This window comes from Marmota monax, unplaced genomic scaffold (assembly GCF_021218885.2).
Source record: "Marmota monax isolate L192 unplaced genomic scaffold, Marmota_monax_Labrador192_F-V1.1 WCK01_AAM20220418_F8-fsc00040, whole genome shotgun sequence".
NCBI lineage: Eukaryota > Metazoa > Chordata > Mammalia > Rodentia > Sciuridae > Marmota > Marmota monax.
This window is the reverse complement of record NW_026692782.1, coordinates 8,439,906-8,464,755: the sequence shown is the minus strand read 5'-3', so window position 1 is coordinate 8,464,755 and position 24,850 is coordinate 8,439,906. Positions and strand designations below refer to the sequence as shown.

Sequence of the window (24,850 nt, the reverse complement as noted above, 5' to 3'; positions counted from 1 at the left end):
TATATACACACAAAAATAAATAAAACAAAACCAGATACCTCATGGTAATTTCCTTTTTTAAATTAGTTACATTAAATAATGCCCTGGTGAATCTAGATATATGAAATTGCTTAATCAGAATTGTGTATCTCAGTAGTAAATGAAGGAAAACTATCTAAACAGTTTGGACCAGGACTTAAGTGAGTATACTATAGCAAAAGTAAGTCTCATTTTTAAATTTCAAAATAATCATCTGTAAGGGATGGGGATATAGCTCAGTTGGTAGAGTGCTTACCTTGTATGCACAAAGCCATGAGTTCAATCCCCAGCACCACCAAAAAAAAAAAAATTAAAATTAAAAAAAATCATCTGTAGGTTGGCCATATTGACTAATGAAAAAACTAGGGCAAAGAGAAGTTGTAGATAGAGAAGATTTAGTAAATTTATGAACAAATTTTAATTTGCGTATATGGGAAAAGAGATTAGGAGAGTTGGCATTAGGAGGTGTTGGTAAGAACTCAACAGGAAAAAGTAACAACTATAAAGAAGGAATATTCCTTCTCCAGCTCCCCATTTGGGTGCTCATGCTATTAAGCCATGCTTCCTCGGTATGTCTTCTGCCTCAGTGAAATACTGGAGTTAGATTGAATGTTCCCCCTATAGCTGCTCTGTTGGAACATCTCACATTCTACATTCTTGTAAAATAATAATTCTGATGTTAATATTTTACCACAAATCTAGAAGATAATATCTATGAAGATTAAGAGTAAATACACACACATGTAGTTTACATAGAGGATAATTATTGATTTGATTGATCTATAAATTTGGAGAAAATGCATTGAATATTAAAAAATAAAAGTAATGGGAAAATGTCATAATGATGAAAAATTGACCATTGACTTGGAGATTTGAGCTGAAGAATTAATATTACTTAAAAATTTATTAGCTAGAAATCTTACTGGACATGGATCAATCTGCTGGATTTTGGTGTTTCCTTTAAAGGAAGAAAATTTTCAAGGTTTAGAATTAGAAAAAATTCCCTCATACAGTTCTGTAAAATGTAATTTTATTAAGAACCTGAATTATAGCTCACACTTAATATTTAATCTGTAAGTACTTGTTTCCTCAATGTAAAGTATGTTTTTCTTAAATATGCAGAACTCAGTCATACAAAAAACGGGAAAGATTGGCTACCCAGTTCTTTGCTTTGGGGAAAAAAACCAAACACCTGACACATTATCTCGTTTATGTGTGTGTGAATCTCTCGGTGATGAGATTGAGGTAGACCTTAGAATGTTTAAAGATTTTATTATGAGAACAGTTTTAATATAAAGATGGTAGTGAACATGATGTACCTTACAAATATTTTTACTTTACAATATCTTCAACTTCAGAAGACACAGAGCACACTGGTTGGTGAGCAGATAGAATGTGGCTATAATGTCGATAGCCTACTTGTCCTAAAGTAATTTTAGAATCACTGAGGTATAAATAATTTTGGAGACTGGCTATTAAGAAAGTCTGTTTCCTATTATGATCACATAGAATTTTATATCATCTGCATCATTTGTTAAGCCTTCAATGTTTAAGAATGATACAAGAAGAAAGACAACAGTTTCTCAATGACTTGGAATCATGCAATGACTAATATATTGCCTTGAATATTTTAGATAATATTTGGTTAGCTTTCACTGAGCATATGTGTATTTGTACACTTTAATATGCACATGTACATGCATTTTCAGAATGTAAGAAAAATTGAACTAGTCAGATTAATAATAATGAAGTTATTTCTATTCTGATATTAAGAAGTTTCCAGGGGCTGGGATTGTGGCTCAGTGATAGAGCGCTCGCCTAGCATGCTTGAGGCACTGGGTTCGATCCTCAGCACCACATAAAAATAAAAAATAAATAAATAAAGACAAGTAAATGAAAGTAAAATAAGATGTTAAAACAAACAAAAAAGTTTCCAGTAGATCTTTTGGAAACCCAGCATCTGGCTTGACCTCATTGTATTTCCAAAATTTTTTTTAAAAAACGTCTTCATATCCACAGTTGGTTTGTCTTGGTTTTGGAAGGCGCACTAGACTTGTTATACAGCCAGACCCTTTATTTAGAAAGCCGAGTTATAAGCCTACATCCTCCTTACATCTGACAGCACTCTTCTTGGTGTTAAAGGGCTTAACATTTTTAATAATCTCCTTTTTACATTTAAAATACTTATGCCAAAATAAGAGGTTTCTATAAGATGTTATATTTTCAGCAGAATTTTAAAACTTAACTGCTCCCCCCCCCCCGCCACCCTTTTTTTGGGTAAGTGACAGAGACAGATCTATTTTAAACTCATCCTGCCTCCTGGCATAAAATGATGTGGTATGATAGGAACCTCATGGTAAGTCAGCACTTTTTTTTTTAATAAGTTTATGCTTCACCTCATTTTTCAACAATCATCTGATCATGAAATTGGAATGATAACCACTTAGTGTTCTACATTTAATCACCGTGTTGTATTTATTGTTTTATTGAACTGTAATTTATATACCATAAAATTTGCCCTTATTCAAGTGTCCAATTCCATGTTTTTTTTAAAATACATTTAGAGTCATCTGCTTACCACAATCTATCATGTCATTTCCATCACCCCAAAAGCATTTTTAACTGCCACTCTTCCCTCCTTTCTGCTTCTGCACCGATTTTTACATCTCTGTTGAGACACATATTACAATATTTCATAACAAAATGTATGACCCATTATTCTGTGTATTTCCCCTGCTGGATTATGAGTTCCTTCAGGAGTCTTCACCATCATGATATCGCCACTGCCTAGCACACCTCCCGGAAGCTCAGAGCTTCTGATCACTGCTGGGCCAGCACTGAATATGCCCTGAGGGATACTATTTCTAGGCTTTTCCTTCTTGGAAGAGAGCAGGGCTTGACCTCCTGCTGCTTGCCATGTTCCACAGGCATTCCTATGGGTGACAGAGTGCCTATAAAAAATTTAAATTGGGGAGTACCCTCACCCCCGGAATCCTATAAGGTGTGACCACTTAAAGTAAGTTCTTACTTTCCTAGGTTCTCTCACCTGGCTGGACCTTGGTATTCCACTGAGATGGTAATACCTAGTCTTAGAGGTAAAGAACATTAAGTTACAAATGGGTCATGCTTGGAGAAGAGCAAGGTAGTTTGGCACCTGATTCATACCCCATTCCCTTTGATGTTTTTGGCTAAAAGAGAATGTACACAGAGGAAGTTTTGAGTCAAATGAATCAAGCATCACTTTTGTGACCCAAAGTGCAAAGTTCCCTCAGAAAGTTACGTTGGAGAATGTAGTGGGACCTGAGTGACCACTGGACCCCTGAACTCACCAGCTTAACTCAATCAAGACTGAGAAACCAGAGCTAAAGGGGCAGAGGTGAGCCCTATTCCACCATGTTTGCCACACAGTAAGGCAACAGGGCAAGATTGCTTTGCCTGATATCAGCAAAGTGGGGGCCAGGCTAGAGTTCACCTAGTTTGTGAGTCACTCAAAAGTAGGTTAATGGGGCTACTGACTTCTGCTCCCTATGTAAGGAGCAAAGAACAGGAGCTGCTTTGTAGCCCTCCATCTGCTCCCCCAAATGTCCTCAGTTTTATTGTTGTGAAGGGCTTGCATGCCATGTCTTGGAGTATACGCATTATGTTGAAGAGAAGAGGGCGTTTGGGGGTAGCATTTGGCCTAAACTTATACAGGCATAGGTTTCCGTTTGGCGTCAACTGCTGTAGAGAAACATGGGATTTCCTGATCTTTTTGTATGTTTATGCCTTGATCAGTATCTACAAAATCCTATGGTCATGGAATCGAATGGATTCAAGGCAACAGCGAGGATTCCAGAGACCTCTCTGCTCATCCTGGTCTCCCACTCCCTGGATAGGCCTTCACAGCCTGTGTTTGCTGACCTAGAGCAAGCCTTGATTTTGCATGTGAGGAAACTTAGACTTAAAGAGGTGCTGTAGCTTCCGTTGGGCACAGTGGAGCTTGTTTGTAAACAAGTACTCAGACACAAATGTCTTGAGTTTTATTCTCTAGGGCATACCCCACTGCAGAAAGGATGAATTAATCAGAAGCAACAGTGGTACTGTGATATCTAAATGAGTTAGTGTCATATGGCTACCTTAACAAAAAATGTCATAAACTGGCTTTAAAAACATAATTATTGTCTCACAGCTCTAGAGGTAAAAGTCCAAGGTCAAGATGTGAGCAGGTTTGGTTCCTTCTGAGGGCTGTGAGGGTTATGTCTCCAGTTTCTGTGCTAGTGTCTGGTGGCTGCAGGGGTTCCTTGTTTTGGAGATGACATTCTCCCTGTGTTTTCTCCATATCCTTGTCCTTCTCTCTGTCCTACTCTCCACATTTCTCCTTTCATTAAGGACCTCTGTCATATTGGATTAGGGCCCACTCCAATGGGTCCATCATATTATTTCAGGTCCATCATATTATTTCCAGGTAAGGTCACATTTGTGCATAGTGGGGTTTAGAACTTCACTATCTTTGGTGGGTGATGCAGGCACAGTGCACAGTTCAACTAATTACACTAAGAAAATCCAGAATTTAAAAAAAAGGAAAATGGGCAAGGTGGTGGATTCGGAATTCCAGATCTTTCTTGTTTCATGGAAACTAAGTAAATAATTAAGACTTTGAGTAAAATAAGTTCATCTAAACTGAAAACCAAAGATCTACAGTAACCAAGCAAACTTGAAATAAAAGCTATATTCAAAATAGTAGGAAATTTCATAGCAATGTTACCCTCCCTGGCATGGTTTGGCAAAGTCCAGAGGAAGAAGTCTAATCGTTGGTTGTTCCCTTCTTTAGATGGGGTTTAGAAAAGAGAACTTCACAGCATCCTGGCCCGTCTGTGTCATACTGAAGTGACATTTTCTTTTCTTTTCTTTTTTTGCCCGACACTGAGAAAAGATGAGGAATGGCAGCATAATTTGATCTCAGAGTGGTGGAAGCCACAGAATGCAGTAGTGATACCTTGACACTTTAAATATCAGATCTTGGGAGAGCAAGAGATTACAGGAACAGAAACACAGTAGAGCATCTAATGCCTCAGAAAGAAATCAGGATGAGACTCTGAGAACTTTAAAATCAAACATGGTACAGAAAGAACTCAAAGGGGTAGGGGGAAGCTAAGATAGCTTTTAACTCAGCTGAAGAAAAACAAAAAAATAAAGGATATCAGGGAAAAGATATGATTAAAGTGAGACTATGAGCAGACATAAATATTGTTTTAAAATAACCAAGCAAATTCTGGTTGGAAGTCAACACTAATCTTAGCAAGTGAAAATCTGAACAGACTGAAAAATCAATAACTCTATAGATTAATTGGAGAAGTGAAGTCTCAGAGCAAGCCATTTCCCCCAAAATTGGACAGAAGGACTGTTGAATTAAAAAAGAATTGCAACTTGGTGAACTGAAAATTCCCAAGCAGAATCCAGCATGGAAAATTCTAGTATGATAGGAAAACTGACTATAATTGACAAATTTCTGGCTCACATCAGTCAAGTGTGAAAGGTGGAAACTCCAGGGGGACCCAATTGCAGGCATGGGGTGGAGCACATTTACTTCTAGGAGCTCAATCAGTGCATCACAGTGAATACTGGAGAAAACTCCCAGGCTTCTGGCAGGGGTGGAGGAAAAGGAACATTTTTGAAGCACAGTTCAGCATTCCATTCTTGAGAAGGTCTCCCCTCAAGAGAAACTCTTTTACTAGAGCCTAATTAGTTTTCATAAAGCCTGGCTAATATGGGAAAGGAGAAATGCCTACCTGGCCTTGTTAGCTGCCTTCTCCAATCCAAGGGCATGAGGGGTGAAAATTGAGGGCACATGGAAGTTCACAGACACAGGCTCATTGAACACTGGGACCATCTCAAGGCGGTAGGGTGCTTCCCCTCCCCTCACACCTTCACCATATTCCCAAAGGCCTAGTCACCAAAGACATACTAATGAGGAGAAAACACAGTTTGAACAGGCAGAACAAGCATGAGAATCAGAATCAGATATTGCAGGGATGTTGGAGTTATCAGAGCAAGAATTTAAAACAGCTCTGATGAAGATGTTGAGAACTCTAGTGGATAAAGTAAACAGCATTTAAGAACAGAGAGAAGTAAGCAAAGAGATAAAAACTCTAAGAAAAGCTACATATAAAAACGCTTGCAGATACAAGCAGTATCTTTGATGGATTTGGGAGGATATACTGCATGTATATGAGGAAAGAATTCGAACTTGAGAAGACATCAATAGAACCTTCCAAAATGGAAAAACAAAGAGGAAAAAGACCAGAAACTTAGAGGAAGAACAGAGTAACAGAATATCTGAGAAATAGCCCAAATAGAGAAAGTGTGCAACTGCTTGGTATTATCAGAAGAAAGACCATAAGACAATGAAAAAGAAGTATTTGAAGCCATAAATGGTTCAGGCAACAAACCTGAGGTCGCTCAGAAAACACTAAGAATAATAAATGCAAATGAAAAAAAAAGATAAAAAGAAAATCTTGAAATTGGCCACAAAGGAAAAACATCTAAGCAGGGGCAATTTTGAATAAAAAAAGAATTGCAACTTGGTGAACTGAAAATTCACAGAAACCTATTTTAAATATAAATGTGTGTATAAATTAAAAGTAAGCATATAGAGTAAGACATATTATGTTAACAATAATCAAAAGAAGATGAGAGTTGCTATATTAATTTCTGTCAGAAATTAATAAAGGATAAAAGGGTATTGGATTAGTAAAGGATTTGGTTCTCCAAGAAAGCTTAGCAATCTTTAAAATACGTGCATTTAACAATAGTGTCAAAGTGTGTGAGGCAAAAACTGATAGACTTCAAAAACCCTCTATAAGAATTGACAGATCCAGCAGGCAAATAATAAGAAAATTGTTAAATTAGTCAGCACCTTCAGTCAACTGTACATAATTGACATTACAGATGACATTATCCAATAACAACAGAATACATATTCTTCTCAAGGTCATATGGAATATTCACCAAAATAGATCATTACGTTCTGGGCCATAAAATATACCCTCAACAAATTTTAAAAATAACATACAGTATGTGCACTCAGGGCATTGTGGAATTTAATTACAAATTAACAACAGAAAGACATCTGGAAAATTCCCCAAATACTTGAGCATTATATAGAACTTCTAAATAATAGGTGAAAGAAGAACTCTAAAGACAAATTTTTAGACATTTTTATCTAGATGAAAATGGAAATCAATTTACTATAATTTGTGGGATACAGGGGAAAACTGTAAATGCTTAATTTCATAGCATTTAATGCATGTAGTACAAAAGAAGGATGATCTCAAATCAATAATCTAAGTTCCCACCTTTGGAAACTAAAAAAGAGGAGCAATTTAAATCCAAAGTAAATACAAAAAGAAGAAGAAATAAAAATTTGGGCAGAAATCAATGAAATTGAAAACAGAGAATTAAAGGAGTTAATCAACAAAACCAAAAGCCAGTTCTTTGAAAAGATCAATGAAATTAATAATCTCTAGTTATGTTAACTAAAATAAAAAGATTGAAGACCTAAATTACTAATATCAGACATGAAATGGAGGGATGGATAGAACTACAGATCCTCTAACATCGAAAGTATGGTAAAGGGATATTATACACAACTCTATGCCGAAAGGTTTGATAATCAACATGGAATGAAACAATTTCTTAAAAGATATCCTTAGCCAAAACTCACACAAAAACAAACAGAACATTTAATTAGGCCTGTATCTATTAAAGTGATAGAATCGGTAATTAATAGTCTTCCCAACTAGCACCATACCCAGTTGGTTTTACTGGTAAATTCTACCAAACTGTTTTGGACACATTTTTACCAATTCTGTATATTTTAGGATGTAGAAACAAGGGGAATATATCCCAACTCATTCTAATAGAATTGCTATAATAACCAAATGAAACACATTAAAAGAAAGGAAAATTATAGTCCAGTATCTCTCATAGTTGAAAAACCCTTAACGAAATTTAGCAGATCAAATTCAAAAAATATATAAAAAGAACTACACACCACGACTATTTGAGATTTATCCAAAATGGGCAAAAAGTGGTTCAACATTTTAAATTCAGCTAATGAAAACCATCATATGAACTAAGAAGAACCACACATTCATATATTCAATAGTTGCACAAAATGGTTTTCACAAATTTGGGCTGGGGTTGTGGCTCAGTGGTAGCACACTCATCTGGCATGTGTGAGGTACTGGGTTCAATCCTCAGCACCACATAATTTATATATATATCCATCTACAACTAAATATTTTTTAAAAAGCTTTTCACAAATTTCTACACTCATTATTAAAGAAGAAAAACTAGCAAACTGGAAATAGAAACCCTCTAATTTGATAATTACAGCAAACATCATCCTTATTAAATCCTTAATGAAAAAGTTTAAGCTTACCTGGTATGATCAGAAATAAGGCAAGAATGTCCCGTTTCACCATTGCTTTTCAACATCATGCTGAAAATCCTAGCCAATGCAAGAAGACAAGAAATGAAAGTCATATACATTCTGAAGGAAAAATAAGACCTTGTTTGCAGATGGCATGATTTTCTAAACAACTCTTGAAAGTAATCAATGATTATTGCAAGATGTAAGATTACTACCCAAAAATCAGTTGTTTTTATTATACCAGCAATTAACCAGTGGAATTTGAAACTAAAAACAAAATACCATTTGTTTTGGCACCTGCAAAAATTAAAATCCTAATGGAAGAAATCAAAGAATGTAACAGAGATATTCCACGTTCATGAATAGGAAGACTCAGTACCATCAAAATGTCTGTCTATCCCAACTTGATCTATGGATTTAGTGCAATCCCAATTCAAATCTCAGCAAGTTATTTTTGTGGACATTGACAGACTCCTGTTTAAAGTTAATATGAAGAGAGAGAAGACCCAGACAAGCCAATGCAATATCGAAGGAAAAGAATAGTCAAGGAACTGATATTACCCAACCTTAGAACCTATATAAAGCTGTAGTAATCAAGACAGTGTGGTATAGTGAAAGGATATGCCAATCAATCAATTGAAGAGAGTAGAGAATCCAAAAATAGATCCACATAAATAATCAGCTTGTCTTTGACAAAGGAACTAAGACGGTCTTTTCAAAAAATGGTTCTGGAGGGAGTAGACATTCACATTCCCTTCCCCCTGCCCACCAAATCTGGACACAGACCTTACATCTTAAGTTAATTTTCAGTTGCTTATAAGCCTAAATATGAAAAAAAACTATGAAAATTCATACTAGATAGGACAAAAATCTAGATAACCTTGGGTACAGTAATGACTTTAGATACAACACTGAAGGCATTCATGAAAGCAAAAGTGATTGCCAGGAGTTAAGCAGGATGGATGAATAGGCATTTAGATCAGTGAATATAGTCTCCATGATACTGGAAGGTAGAAAACAACATTGTATATTTGTAAAAATTCAACATCAAAAGCTAACACTTAGGAGACAATGATGTGTCAGTGTAGGTTAATTGGTTGTAACAAATGTGCCTCTCTGATGTTTTCATAGTAGGATTGTAGAGGAAGGAGGTATATAAGAAATCCCTATCTTTAACTCAATTTTGGTATGAACCTAAAACTGTTCTAGAAAATCTTTTTTGAAAAACAGCAAAGGAGGAATTCCAAATGATGGTAGGAAAAAAAGGAAAAATAAAAACATGATTTGTAAAAAGCATAAAAAGTGAGTGGAATATGCCTGTATGTTTATAATCACTAAGCATAAACAGTAATTAAGGTATTACTGATGGCTGGGGAGAAGGAGGGACTAGGAAGTTATCGATTTTAACAAGCACAAATCTTCAGTTTGGCATGAAGAAAAATTCTAGAGGTGGATTGGGATGGCTGCATAGCAATGTGATTACACTTAGCACCACAGATTGTACATTTAAAATTTGTTAAAATTATAAATTTGATATGGATATTTTCCCAAAATGAAGAAAAATGGGAAATTCATGTATAAATGTGAATGCTGCCTAGTAAACTTATCCTTATTCTTTACTGTCGGACTCCAATGTTAGAATCTCTGCAATAACTTCCCATTGAGTCCAGGTTGATCAATATTCCAGTTCTGATCTGGAAAATGTTTTTATTATCTTTGCAACTATTCTTCACACAACTATGTGCGCACACAAGTGCCCCACACATTAAATCTGTATAATGCTTTTGGTAGTATGGTCATTTTGACAATATTAATTCTGCCTATCCAAGAACAAGGGAGATCTTTCCATCTTCTAAGGTCTTCTTTAATTTCTTTCTTTAGTGTTCCGTAGTTTTTGTTGTAGAGGTCTTACACCTCTTTTGTTAGATTGATTCCCAAGTTTGTTTGTTTTGTTTTTTAGGATATTGTAAATGGGGTAGTTTTCCTCATTTCCCTTTAAGAGAGTGTTTGCCAGTGATATACAAAAGTGCCTTTGATTTATGGGTGTTGATTTTTGTATCCTACTTTGCTGGATTCACTTTTAATGCAATTCCAATCAAAATCCCAATGACATTCCTCATAACAATAGAAAAAGCAGTCATGAAATTTATCTGGAAAAATAAGAGACCCAGAATACCTAAAATAATCCTTAGCAAGAAGGGTGAAGCAGGTAGCATCACTATACTAGCCTTAAACTCTACTACAGAGCAATAGTAACAAAAACAGCATGGTATTGGCACCAAAACAGACTAGTAGGCTAGTGGTACAGAATAGAGGACACAGAGACTAAATTACAATTATATTAGACAAAGGTGCCAAAAACATATATTGGAGAAAAAAATAGCCTCTTTAACAAATGGTGCTGGGAAAACTGAAAATCCATCTGCAACAAAATGAAATTAAACCCTATCTCTCACCTTGCATAAAACTCAACTCAAAGTGGATCAATAACCTAGGAATTACACCAGAGATACTGCGTCTAATAGAAGAAAAAGTAGGTCCAAGTCTCCATCATATCGGATTAGGCCCCTACTTCCTTAATAAGACTCCTTTAGTGCAAGAATTAAAATGAAGAATTAATAAATGGAATGGTTTCAAACTCAAAAGCTTCTTTTAAGCAAAAGAAACAATCAGGTGAATAGAGAGCCTACAGCTTGGGAGCAAATTTTTACCACTTGCACATCAGAGCACTAATCTCTAGGGTGTATAAAGAACTCAAAGAGCTAAACACCAAAAACACCCAAATAACCCAATCAATAAATGGGCCAAGGAACTGAACAGACACTTCTCAGAAGGTGATATACAATCAATCAACAAATATATGAAAAAAAGTTCAACATCTCTATCAGTAAGAGAAATGCAAATCAAAACTAAGATTTCATCTCATTCCAGTAGAATGGCAGCTATTAAGAATACAAACAACAGTAAATGTTGGTGAGGATGTGGTGGGGAAAGGCACACTCAAACATTGCTTGTGGGACTGCAAAATGGTGCAGCCAATATGGAAAGCAGTATGGAGATTCCTTGGGAAACTGGGAATGGAACCACCTTGTGTGGCCCAAGGACTTATACCCAAAAGGACTTCTGTGTATACCCAAAGACTTAAAAACAGCATACTACAGGAACACAGTCACATCAATGTTTATAGCAGTGCAATTCACAATAGCTAAACTGTGGAACCAACCTAGGTGAATAAAGAGAATATGATATGATATATATATATACACACACACACAATGGAATATTATTCAGCAATAAAAGAGAATAAAATCATGGCATTTGCAGATGAATGGATGGAGTTGGAGAATATAATGCTAAGTGAAGTTAGCCAGTTCCTAAAAACCAAATGCGAATGTTTTCTCTGATATAAGGAGGCTGATTCGTATTGGGGTTAGGAGGGGGGAGCATGGGAGGATTAGATGAACTCTAGATAGGGAAAGGGGTGGGAGGGCAAGAGGGGAAAATGAGGGGGGTAAAAAAGATGGTGGAATGAGATGGACATGATTACCCTAAGTACATGTATGAAGACACCAATGATATGAATATACATTGTGTACAACCAGAGATATGAAAAATTGTGCTCTATATTTGTAATATGAATTGTAATGTATTCTGCTGTCATATATAACATATAACAAATCAGAATTAAGAGAAAAAATGCCCCACACATTTATATTTGATTTCAGCATTTCAATTCCACATAATTGAGTCTTTAATATAAAAAATTTTGCATTTGGTGCTGGTGTAATAACTGGATAGAGCTGTTGAGACTTAGTTGGGGTATTTAAGAATCTGCTCAGTCAGTGGATCAACTGAACAATGGTCAGCATTTAAATTTTAAGAAAATTAAATGTAAGAAAAGAGGTTTATTTTTAGTAGAGTTCTGCCAAAATATGACTCCAGTGGATTTTTATGATTCCCTATATTTTTTTAAAAAACTCATTGTCATAAGCAGCATAGAAAGTAGGAAATTCATGATTTACAGTTGCCTTTTAGGAAAGGTATCTGTCAGCACTAGTGTGCTTTTCATTCTTGAAATGAGCTGCATTGTTGAGTCGGGTTGGACCTAGACTACCACTGAGCCACACAGTTCATTACTGATGGAACAGATTGCTGTGAAGAATGTTTTGCAGAATTTCTTAGGTCAGCAGGTATTGAGATGGTTGTAATCTCGGCAAAAATACTCACTTAGGATTCTTTTTTAATATGTCCAAAGTATTTATGCATGAATCAGACTTTTAACAAGCAAGGCGCAGAGCTCTTTTGTTCTCCATTTTACTTTAACAAAGATTAGTTTATAATCCTGAAAATGCCTTGGTCATTCAGAGTATAAGAAGGTCTCAGTAGGCCATTTACTGTGGAAATGAGTGAGCCTTATAGAGTTCTTTGTCATCAGTATTGTATGGATTTATGTCTGCTCCTATACAGAATTGAAACAGCCTGTCCTGTAGGCACTGACACTTATCTATGAACAAATAAATACAACTCTGTAATGATGCAGTCAGGAATAATGTGAATCCTAGTATAAAAAAGGTCATTGGCTCATATTCTCAGTCAATTCCATGTCTCAAATAAACATTGGTATAGAATCTTCTCAGAAATGGGAGATATTATAGGGAAAAGGGCAAGGATTATAGCAGTGGGGGTGTGGTTTTGGGAAAGTCCTCACAGTATTACTACTGATGTCTCTTCTGCCCTGGAAGTCACTGCCAACACAGTTCCATATATTGAAGATTCAAGGACAGCCACCACAGACAGCATCACCTGTATCTGGGAGCAGGATACATTTCTGCTCTCAGAGCCCCATGAGAGGGATCATTAACCTTACAGTAAATATCCAGAGTACTTGTTTTGGAGGATGATATTTTGGACCTTCACTTGTTAGGGCTTTACTGGGATGTACTTTGTTGAATGTTTTCTCATTGATTTTTTTTTTTTGTAGTAAAATGTCTTTCCGTTTTTAATATCCAACATCATAGAAAATATAAACCTCTGTAAACATTTTCCTTTTCAAAAGAAATGTCATAAATGTTGTGTAATTTTTTTTAGTAGCCTCATTATAAAAGTAAGAGAACCAGGTGAAATGAGTTTTAAATGTATTGTTGTTTGATCCTGTTCAGAATATTCAATAAGTAATGCAAATAATTATTGAAATATTGTTCTTCTCTATACTAAGTCTTTAGAAATTAGACTTAATTGTAATTTGGACTTGCCCCATTTCAAATTGACTTTTCACATATGGCTAGTTTCTACCACATTGAAAAGCAGAACACCATAAACTTCTTTTGGCTGATGTGTATGTAGAAAAGGTACATATTTGCATCCCTTAACGTTCAGGACAATATTTTAAACAAGACAGGGTGTGGGTAAAGTCTCAAGTGATTTACAGATGCAGTCATTAAAACATGCATCATTTGTAGTCCTTTGAAAAAAGTGCTCAAAGTTAGTAGAGAATTTCATTGGGCTGGAATGTTGCTAGTTTAATGAGGAACTTTTACAGCTTAAAAGCATTTGTTAAACAGTTATTGGAAACATACCAATATTTTAAACATTTTATATCATACGTGATTATCTACATTGGCATTTTTACTGTGTTTGGGGAGTGACTTGGGGATTCATATCTAATCATCTTCCCTTTTCAGTACTAGAAACTACATATTTGTAGTGCTTTGTGAGCCGGCATCTGACTTTCTGCAGTGGATTATTTGCAGGATCCAGGAGTTGCCTTTGGCACCAATCTCAGTTCTGTAGCGCTTTTTAAATTGTGTTCATGGCCATCAAAATCCTAGGGTTCTTTTTAGTACCTCTGGGTTCTACAGGATTTTGATTCTGTATTCATTTTTAAATGTTTTAAACTTTGTTTTAATTTTTAAAACATTTTTAAATGTCTTCCAGTTGAAAATACAAAATGTTTTTGCATGTACTAATCCTTCAAGTGTTCACCCACCAGCATGCTGATTTCTGGCATAGACTTGAGATAAAGTTCTTACCAGCAGCTCACTATTCTATTAAAGATTTCTCCCAAGTTTGCAAATTGGGCCTTTAAAACAAAACATTTGCCATTTGCGGCTGCTTTTCTGTGTGAATCAGCATTTCTACAAAACTGTAACCATCTAAAATATAAAATTTTAAAAATGCTAAGGCTGACCATTAGAGTTATACACAATAACTAAGTTTCATCTTTGTTCACTGTTCCACCTTTCTAATTGATTTTTATAATACATATTATACATTAGAACCACAAAAATGTTTTATTAACTTTATATGCTAAACTTTAGTTTATTCCCTCCAAGATACATATTAATCTCTTAAAATCATGTTTGGAAACAGTGGCTATTGTAATCATTTCTTTGGCTCTTGATGTTTAAAACATCTATCCTGTTTCCCAGAATAATCATTATATTTTTCTAGTGACAACTCCTACACACTGAAACCATCAATAATCCCCAGTACTGAGGGCAGATTTATGATTAAGTCATAAAGTCGAACAAATGATAGTTCATTAATTCTTGTGTAACCTGTGTCCTGTTTTCTTTTGAAATATGACAGCAATACATTCAGTGAGATCAATCTAGAATGCCATTTTATGAAAAATAAAACTCACACAATTCATTATTTTTTTATCCTCAATTTACTTATTTATAAAGCAATCAAAGTTGTTTTGAAAACAAACATGGCTCTCATGTGCTTCACGTGAGAATGTATGTTAAAATTTTTGACATAAAAAAACTGATGCATATTCCTTAATGATTATCAAGTGTAATAAACTAAGGTAGTGCAATGATAAAAGTACCTAGTGTTAATAAGCATCTAGTAAATAGGTAAAGTTGGAAGGTGATATATTTATTCTCAGGTATAGGGATTTTAGATAACTCATGCCAAAAATTACTTTTTGTAATTAGTTGCATCAGCACCAAATTATGTATCACACAGTGCTGTGGTCCTCTGTAAGCAAGATTTGAATGTGAATGTGGTGATTTGTTTTTTTTTTTTTTCAATGCAAGGGATTTTTTTTAATTTCTCAAATTTATTGTACTAGTGAATATTTTTTTTATTTTTAGTGGACAAATAATTTTTTTCTTCATGGGGCACAATGTGATATTTTCATCAATGTATGATTGCAGAAAGATTCTATCTAATTTTTTGTAGGGTAGTTAAAAATTTACTATTTTCTAATATTTTGGAAATTTAAAATGTATTATGATAAACTATGGTCCCCGTGAGTGCCATAGATCCCTAAAACATTCCTTCAGCCTAAGACTCTGTACCCTTTGATAAACATCTTTGTCTGCCCCACCCCTCTCTCTGCCCCCATCCTCTGATAACCATCTTTCTTTTATGAGATCAACTCTTTTAGATTCCACATGTCACTGAGATCATACAGCCCTTATCCTTCTGTGCCTGGCTCATTTCACTTAGCCTAATGTTCTTGAGTTCCATCCACATTGTCCTAAAAAACAGAATTCCTTTCTGTATCACAAATGTGTATTGTTACTGAGTATAGAGTAAGTCCCCCCTTAATCTGCAGGAGATAATGTTGCAAGACTCACATTGGCGTATCTGTGATCAAGTTAATTTATAAATCAGGACAATAAGAGATTAATAATAACATAATTATAATTTTAACAATGTATTATAAGAAAAGTTATGTAAGTGGAGTGTGTCTCTCCCTCCCCCCCGCCCCTCTGTTTCATATCTTTCTATACCACACTATCCTTTTTCTCATAGTAATGTAACCCTTGGTTCAGACCAGGGCTAATCATAGGTAATTGAGACCTCAGAAAATAGGAAGGTAGATGAGTGGGAACTCTTGCTATATGTACCACATTTTCCTTATTCATCCATCCATCCATGGACACAATTTAAATTGCTTCTCTACCTTGTCTGTTGTGAATAATGCTGAAATTAACATTGAAATGCAGATGTTTCTTCATTATTCCAGTTTCCATGCTTCTGAATTAATGCCAAAAATGTGATTTCTGAATCACATAATAATTCTATTTTTAATTTTTCAGGTAATTGGTTCAGTTTTCCATAATGGGTGTACTAATTCCCATCAGCATCCTATAAGGATCCCCTTACTACACACCCTTGCCAGCATTTATCGTTGGTTGTACTGTCTTGATCATAGCTGTCCTAACAAGTGTGACATGACATCTCATTGTGGTTTTTAGTCACATCTCCCTGATAATTAGAGAGGTTGAGGTTTTTTTCATGTATCTGTTGGCTACTGTTATCTCTTGAGAAATGTTCTTTCCCATTTTTTGATAATGCTGTTTTCTTGCTGTTGAGGCCCTTTTGGATGTTGGGCAAGGTGTGTGATTTGAAGTGTCTTCTCCCTTCTGGGGCTGTCTCTTCGCTCTGTTAATAGTTGATAAAACCCTGTCTCTCATAGAAACTAGAGCCTATCCTCATATCTTTTAATAAGTGAAGAGCTAAACAAACATATATCTGTAAAATGAAATAGTGCTTCACAATAACAAAGAATGAATTATTGATTGGCATGTTAGTACAGATGAATTTGCATTTTGCCAAATAAAAGAATTCATTTACATTCCATGTTAAAAAAGGCAAGACTATAGGCAAGAAAATCAGACCTCTGATTGCCAGGTAGTGGTATAATCCAGAGAATAATATAAATGTCCTTGATTTTTGTACCAAAGAATGTAAAATTCATGAAGGAAGCATTAGCTCACCACAATAATAATCATCACAGGCAAGATCCATTTGTGAATGCTAATGTTAATGGGCAAAAGCTAGAGAAATAGGATGTTTGCATAGTTGGCAAAATATTTTCCCCTAAACATTTATATAAGAAAACTGTCAGATATTACCTTAACCAAGTAATCATGGTTAATATCACCAGCTATAAAACCTAGACCCCCCTGAGTCCATTGCATTTTGTTGTCTCCTCCCCCGCAAAATCGAGTCATGAGGAAACATCAGACAAAACTAAGTTGAGGATGTTCTGCAAAATGATTGACCAGTGCTTTTCAAACTGTCAAGTCCAAGAAGAACCAGGCAAGGTTGAGCAACTGTTACAGGCTGGAAGAGACAAAGGAGCTGTGACAACCAAATGCACCGTGCGATTATAGATGCAATCCTGGAATAGAAAAATAAATTAATGAAAAAAACCTGGTGAAATCTGAAAGGAGTCTCAAGTTCAATGCATAGTATTTTACTAATGTTAAATTTTTAGTTTAGAAAAATTTACTGTAGTTATGTAAGATGCTAACAGGAGAAACTGAGCATATGGAAACTCAATGTACTATCTTTGAAAATCTAAAATTATTTCAAAATAAAAAATATGGATGTTTAAGAGTCCAGTTTTACTTTCATATATTTCACAATTACTTATAAAATACCAGTGGATGAAAGAAGGCTATTTTTCTTTTGACTACCACCATCATCAGACATACTTGATGATTATTAATCTTGTGATTTATTCAAAATGTTTTGGTAGTGGTTATTTTGGTTGAAGTTTTAATAAAAGATTCAATAAGCAGAATTTAATAAGAAACCACAGGTGACTCTAGAAATCGAAAAAGCTGAGCAAAAGCAAATACCTTTATAATGGTGTTTTGTTTTCCAGGGGCATATCGGAGCTCATTGACTTCCCTCTTCTTTGTTAACCGATAAGGTCATTGTTTTCTGCCTCCTCTGTGCTTTGTATATGTTATAGTCTCAGGTTTAAACTTGCTGCACTTGTAGGAACAGGGATTCAGAAAAGAGAGGCAATTAGGGGTTTTCTCAGTGGCTGATAGGGTGCCCCATGCTTATATGATGGTTGAGACAATGGCACCTGTAAGATGTCATGGCACCATCTAAATCACGGACAGGAGGCACCTGGGGTTTTGATATTAAGAATTAGCCTGGTTATTTGGCAGATATAGTTCAATATTACTCAGTGGACTCAGTCTGTAATTATTTGTTGTTTTCTATATGCCAACCTGTGCTAGGTCCTGCAGAAATACAAAAGTTGAAATCGTGATTCCTGTCGAAAAGCGCCCACTGGTTTAGGCATCATTGTGGGAGGGAAGAGCCCAGGCTTTAGAATTTTACAGTTATACCCTCATCATCTCTTGCTTTAATTACTGAGTCTTAGCCCGGTATATACGTTTGGACTCACTGATTGTTTCCTTATCTGTACTACAGAATGCTATATTGATCTTACTAGATTGTCGTGATCATTAATCCTCTCACATTGGAGGCCCTTTGATAAATGGCTATTATCATGGTGATTTGTTTTCAAGAGGGACCTTGTTAGAAAGCAAGGGAGTTTACACTGTTTTTGTGTTTGTTTTGAATATCGTGGTAGTTGCTTGGCTCAGTCTTAATGTGTTTTTTCCCTCTTAGAGATGACGAAGAGAAAAAAAAGTCCCCCTCAGAAGGCACTGATGAGAAGGCCAATGGAACACATCCAAAGACCATCAGTCGAATTGGGAGCACGACCAACCCATTCTTGGACATTCCTCATGACCCAAATGCTGCTGTATACAAAAGCGGATTCTTGGCTCGGAAAGTCCATGCAGATATGGATGGAAAAAAGAGTAAGCTTCATTCGTTGTTTTGTTTCATGTACTTTAGCTTAAATTTTAAAGTGAATTTGTTTGAAATAAAGTTATGGATGAAGAAAAATCATGTTTATTTAGAGAAATAAATAAATAACATGTTTATTTAGAGAAGTGTTCTTAAGAAAGTCTCTAATCCTAAATCAGAGATCCACTGTAGCACTGCTCTTCTCTAAGCAGAATGGTTTAGAACTCAAGAAACGGATGATTTCTTACAGAAGACTTATTTCTCAGACTCTTATTCATTATGTTTCGTGGTTTCAACAAATAATACTGTCTGTCTGCTATATGCTAGGCACCAAAAATAATAGGATGGACAAGATCCCTCTCTTCATGGAGTTTACATTTCTAGTGGTTGAAGAAAAGATGATTTATAACACAGATTAAGCAATGATGTAAGGTCCCAGGAACAAAGGGAGAAGGGGGAGATTTCATATCTAAAGCATGTGTGGAGTGGATGGCCTTGATGAGACGAGCAGGTGAGATGTAGAAGAGCATGGCATGAGTAGTATTGGGAAATTGAAGGAATCCCATCCCAATTTCTCCATGGAGTATGAGATGTGATTATCTTCTGATAGATAATGGTATTATCTGGTAGATAATGTTTAAAGTTTGGGAGGAATGGAATATGTTTACACAGTTAGAATAATTGCAGAAAGCCAAATAACAATTTGATATAGTTGAATGGTTTAAGACAAACTGATGTATGTGCTCAAAATGAGAGGACTTTACCTCTGTGGTGTCCCTGCCTTCCTGCATACACAGATGTGGAATAACATGGAGGGGGATGCACAGTACCTCTGTTTTTAATCTCTGACTGGACATTTTGACTTAAGGTGTTAGCAGATTCTATTAGGTTGCATTCAAGGGAAGCATTGTCTTGGAGTGGTTTTAACAGTGAATGTGGTATTAAGCAAGTTTCTTAGTGTTTCCAAGTTCTTTAGGAGTACCTCCACCATATTTTCTGAACATCTTATTCACTAGCCTAGGAAGCTACTTAATTTTATCTAACAACTTTGTGTGAGTTCCTATAGCTGCAAGTGATGGCAAGTCAATCTAACTTAGAAAAAGGTCACACCTGAAGATGAAGAATTATGAGGACACCCTCTCCATTTCTATGTGTATACAATTTTGTATGTTAGCTTTATTCTTTCAAATGGGTCATTTTATACATGGCTGGATATATGGCTGTTAGCAACATGAAAGATCATGTACTCAGTTTTGACACTGAGGAAAATTTTCCTTCTGCCCTTTAGGACAGGATTCTGATCTGTATGACCAAGCATATGAAATACCTTGATTGACAATATTTACTTTATTGCAGTATTGAGATGAAAGTTTCTTCAAGAAGGAATGAGATACAGATCTCACAAAAAAGGGATATCTTCTTGGCAAACAAAGGATTAGATATCCGTCTTTATTCGAGCATGCACATACATTGTGTTTGAACAATGCATTAATCATAGTAAAAATTTCCATTTATAACCACAGATATACTTTACAGCATGCTATGTCCAGCTGCAGCTTCTATTGCCAAGGATAAAATTGGTTGGCTGTGTATATTCTCTCTAGTTTAGGTATGAATAGAGTGCCAATCTATGAACTAACTGAAAAAATATAGAAATATCTGATATACCTACTACATATAAAGTACTGGAGGAAAAAAAAAAAAAAGAATAACACAGTTTAAAATGCCAGCTCAAAAAAAGGCAAAAAAAGGAAGCAAAACAGCTCCCACTGATTCAAAATATGCACAGCATCCTGCTAGACAAGGAGAGCAGAGTCACCCATGTGAGCATCCCTCATTGATGCACTTCCTGGCAGTGGATTGGCTTGGCTGGTTAACTTATTTCAGCATCCTCTGGCTTTTCCTCCTGAGGGAAGTTCTCTTTGTGTTCTGTGTTCCTGGGCCATCTCTGAGGATTGTTAGAGAGGATTGCTCTGCTGGAGGCTCTGCTTCCTGAGAACCCAATGCACATGAACGTGAAATCCAAGGGTTGCCTGGCAGCTGAGCTATCACACACCCCTTGTGTCACACTGGAAGTTTCCTGCCAGTACAACTCCTTTAAATTCTCAGTTAACTACTTTGAGAATTTTTGATTGGTTAGGACAATCATAAATGTCATGGAACAGTTTTGTCTTTCGGGCAGCTAAAGAAATTCTGCCTGTTTCTCAAAGAAACCTGCCTCTGCTGTTTTGGTCTCATCTCCTGTCTCATATCAGAGGTCAAAATTCAAAGACAGGATAAGACCCTGCCAACTGGGCTCCAGTTTCCAGGCTTTATTCCTGTCAGTTAACTTATCCTTGAGGAATTTTCACCTCTGAGTTAGAGGGATATTGGGCATTTTACCCTTCTTTAATTCCTCAGGCTCTTCCTGGTGATCTTCGTTATGATTTTCTGGGGTTTCCAAATCACTTTAGAGTAGTCAGATAATTTAACCTTTCCAATATAGCAAAGTGCATGATTTCTAATAATTCTACATAAACTAAAAATTGCCAATTTAAAGTGTACAGTTTGAGTTATTTTGAAGATTACTTGGTCTAAACTTAATATAGCCACTTGAACTTCTTTTTAGCTTTTTTATGCTATTTTCCCAGGTTTTAATTTTAATCTCTGGTTTTATCTTTTAAAATGTTTTCTTTTATATAGCATGTTGGTGGGTCTTGCTTTTTACCTGAGCTCATACTCTTTGTCTAGGTGTTTGACTACTTAGATATATAGTACTTACTCGTACAGTTGATTTTAAGTCTGCCATCTTGCTGTATTTTCTTGTGCTATTTGTTCTATCTTTTCTTTTTTTCCCCTTTTCATTCCTTCCTGTTTAGGATTAGTTATTTTTTGTGATTTTGTTTTTCTTCCCTTGATTGATTGACTATACCCTGGTTGTCTTAGTGGCAGCTGACATTAACCTGTCTCATTCCACCTTCAGGTTATACCCTTGGTAGTAGTAGTTGGAGATCCTTGCATCAGGTTTCTTCCATTTCTCCCTTGCTGGCCTTTGTACTATTCCCATTTCTTTTATTCTTTGTGTGTTGTAAAATTCACAGTAGCACATTATTAACATTTTTTTCTTTGAAAAGTAATTTATTTTTACTTTTACCCCCATGCCTATCAGCAAGAAATTTTTTCATGTTTTATCAGTCTGAAAAAGTCTATATCTTGCCTTGATTGTGGGAACTTATATTCAGTGAGTTTAGATTTTTTTTTTTTTTTAATGCTGTTCTCTGCCTCTGGATGCTTTCAATTTTTTTTTTTTATTTACCTCTGGTTTTCATCAATTTTATTATGAACTGCCTTATTGTAAATTTCTTTGTTTTCCTTGTTTGATGTTTTTGGTGTTCTTGGATTTTTGGCTTATGTTGTTTTGTTTTTTTGTATATATATTTTTTTAACTCTTTAGGAAGTTTTAGCCATCATTTTTTAAAGTACCCACCTTCCTTCTGAGACTTGTTTTCTGCATGTTAGATCTCTTGATACTGCTCCAACACTTCCTTGAAACTCTGTTTTAGATAATTTTTTTCTTTTTTTCCAACTATTTTTGTCCTTTCATTACTTTTTTAATAATAATTTTAATTTTCAAATTTACTACCGTATTTTTCATTTTATAGATAGTATTACTTATCTTTGAACTTAGCTGGAATCTTTGTATTCTCCATTTCTCTTCTTATCAGGCTTATGTTTTTCTTCATGTCACTGAGTATATTTATATTTATCATTTTTATAATACCTGTTTTAAGGGCCTTCTCTTCAAAACCCTTCTCTGTCATTTCTGAGACTATTACATTGATGTTTTTTTTTTTTTTCTCTAACAGTCATACTTTCCCTTTTCTTTGCATTCCTATTAGGTTTTTGTTTGGTTGGTTTGGTGGTTTGTACCAGGGATTAACCCATGGAGGGGCACTTAACCACTAAGACACATCACCAGCCTTTTTTAATATTTTATTTAGAGACAGGATCTCAGTTTCTTAGGGCCTTGCTAAATTGCTGAGGCTGGCTTTGTATTTGCAATCCTCCTGCCTCTGCCTCCTGAGCCACTGGGATTATAGGCGTGCACCATCCCAGCCAGCTCTAATAGGTTTTATTTGAATACCAGAGATTATACATTTTCCTTTTTTCCCTAAGCTCTTGGGCGTGCGCGCGCGCGCGCACACACACACACACACACATATTTTGATGTTGGATTTTCTGCTGATCTGCTGATAAGTAAATTGGAGACAAACCAAATTCTTAAATTCTTCAGAAGCTTGCCTTTATTTTTTTTTGTTATCATGGATCTAGAACAGCCTTTGCTCTGGGACTTCTTTAGTTTCATTAATAAAACATTATTATTCATCTTCAGACTACCCAGTCAATGCTCCATATATTACAAAGTCCACTCTGGCTGATGAAAACACAGATTATTCCAGGCCTCTGTGAGCTCTTGAAATTATTCATTTTACAATTGCTTGGTGATTCTTTCCCATGCCTTATCTCCTTTTCCATTGTGCTCAAATTGATGCTCTAGCCAAGATCTTAGAACTTCTCTTCAGTTCTGCAGAGCTCTTACTTTGTACATTTCTACCTCCAATCTTACTCTACTCCAGTCCCCTCTGCCTCACCAGACTCTGTCTCCTCAAGTCAGCAGACTAACTAGCTGTTTAGATACTTCCTTTCACTAAGAAGGCTAGAAAACTTGCTCCAAGCAGCAGTGGGCTTGCCTCATTTGTTTCTTCCTCTTCAGGATCATGGTCCAGTGCTGCTCTTGTACAGTGTCAAAAACCTTTGGTTTTATATATTTAACATATAATTTTGTCTAGTTGCTATAGTAGGACAGTTTATCAATCCCATTTGTTAAGAAATGTCTTTCGGATTGCTTATGGAAATGATAAGGAATTCTGCACATTCAGGTACAAACAAACTGTTTTTTGTATTTAGAAATTCAGAAAGTGGTTTGTTTCCTTCCCACCTAAAATCTTTTCTTCTTCCCCCTTGTGTTGAACTTTCAATCATAGCTGGTTGACCTTGTTAGTGTAAGCGATCAGCTGTTACTGTTCCTTAGAAGTGCCCCACAGTGCCTGAACCGTTTCCAAGTGCTTTTCCCTTCCTCTTGTGAAAGATGGTCACTATATGTAAATTTGGGAGAGGTGTTTTATGAAGTACTCATATGTCATGTGCAATACATACATCATTTTTTATTTCCAATACAAATAGCTGGGTGCCGTGGCACACACCTATAATCCCAGCGAGTTGAGCTGAGAGAAGAAGATTGTGAGTTCAAAGCCAGCCTCCCCTCCCCCCACCAAAAAAAAAAACAAAAAAAAAACCAATGAGACTGCTGGAGAAGCTACAAGTAATTTTGAGACACCTTCATGAAGATACTTTTTGTAATTCTGTTGTCAAGTCTGTAAACATTTATTTGGGTTCAGCATGTTCAGTAGAGCTAGACCTAACTTACATTTACACATGTACATAAATATGTCAAGGTGCTCTGATGACAGGTATTACTCTAAGTTTTTAATAAGTAAGGATTTGGGTCAAAGTCCTCTTGAGAAACTGTTTTCCCATTAAGTGTTGATTGACTTGTCTTGAAGGAACCACTTGTTTCACTCAGGATTTGACGTGTTATGCATTTTTAATTAATTCTAAAGACAAGTTTTTCAGACTGCATCCATAATTTTTATATAAATATATTTTAAACTTTTGCAGGCTTTCTTGTTTCATTTTGACCTCTCCCCCTCCCGCCCCCCAGTACTGGGAATTGAACCCATGGGCACTTTACCACTGAGCTATTTCCCCAGTCTTGTATTTTTTTATTTTGTTTTAAAATAG

At 35.7% G+C, this 24,850-nt stretch overlaps 1 protein-coding gene across 13 annotated transcripts in view; it reads left to right on the top strand.

Moving 5' to 3' along the window:
* The window catches only part of Psd3 (pleckstrin and Sec7 domain containing 3), a 564,781-nt gene that overhangs the window by 450,588 nt on the left and 89,343 nt on the right, over window positions 1-24,850 (top strand). For all 13 annotated transcript variants that reach the window (XM_058580396.1, XM_058580395.1, XM_046447763.2 and 10 more), the window contains one exon: window positions 18,827-19,020. In XM_058580396.1, the coding sequence (XP_058436379.1) occupies window positions 18,827-19,020 (194 nt within the window). The remainder of the gene's footprint in view (window positions 1-18,826; window positions 19,021-24,850) is intronic.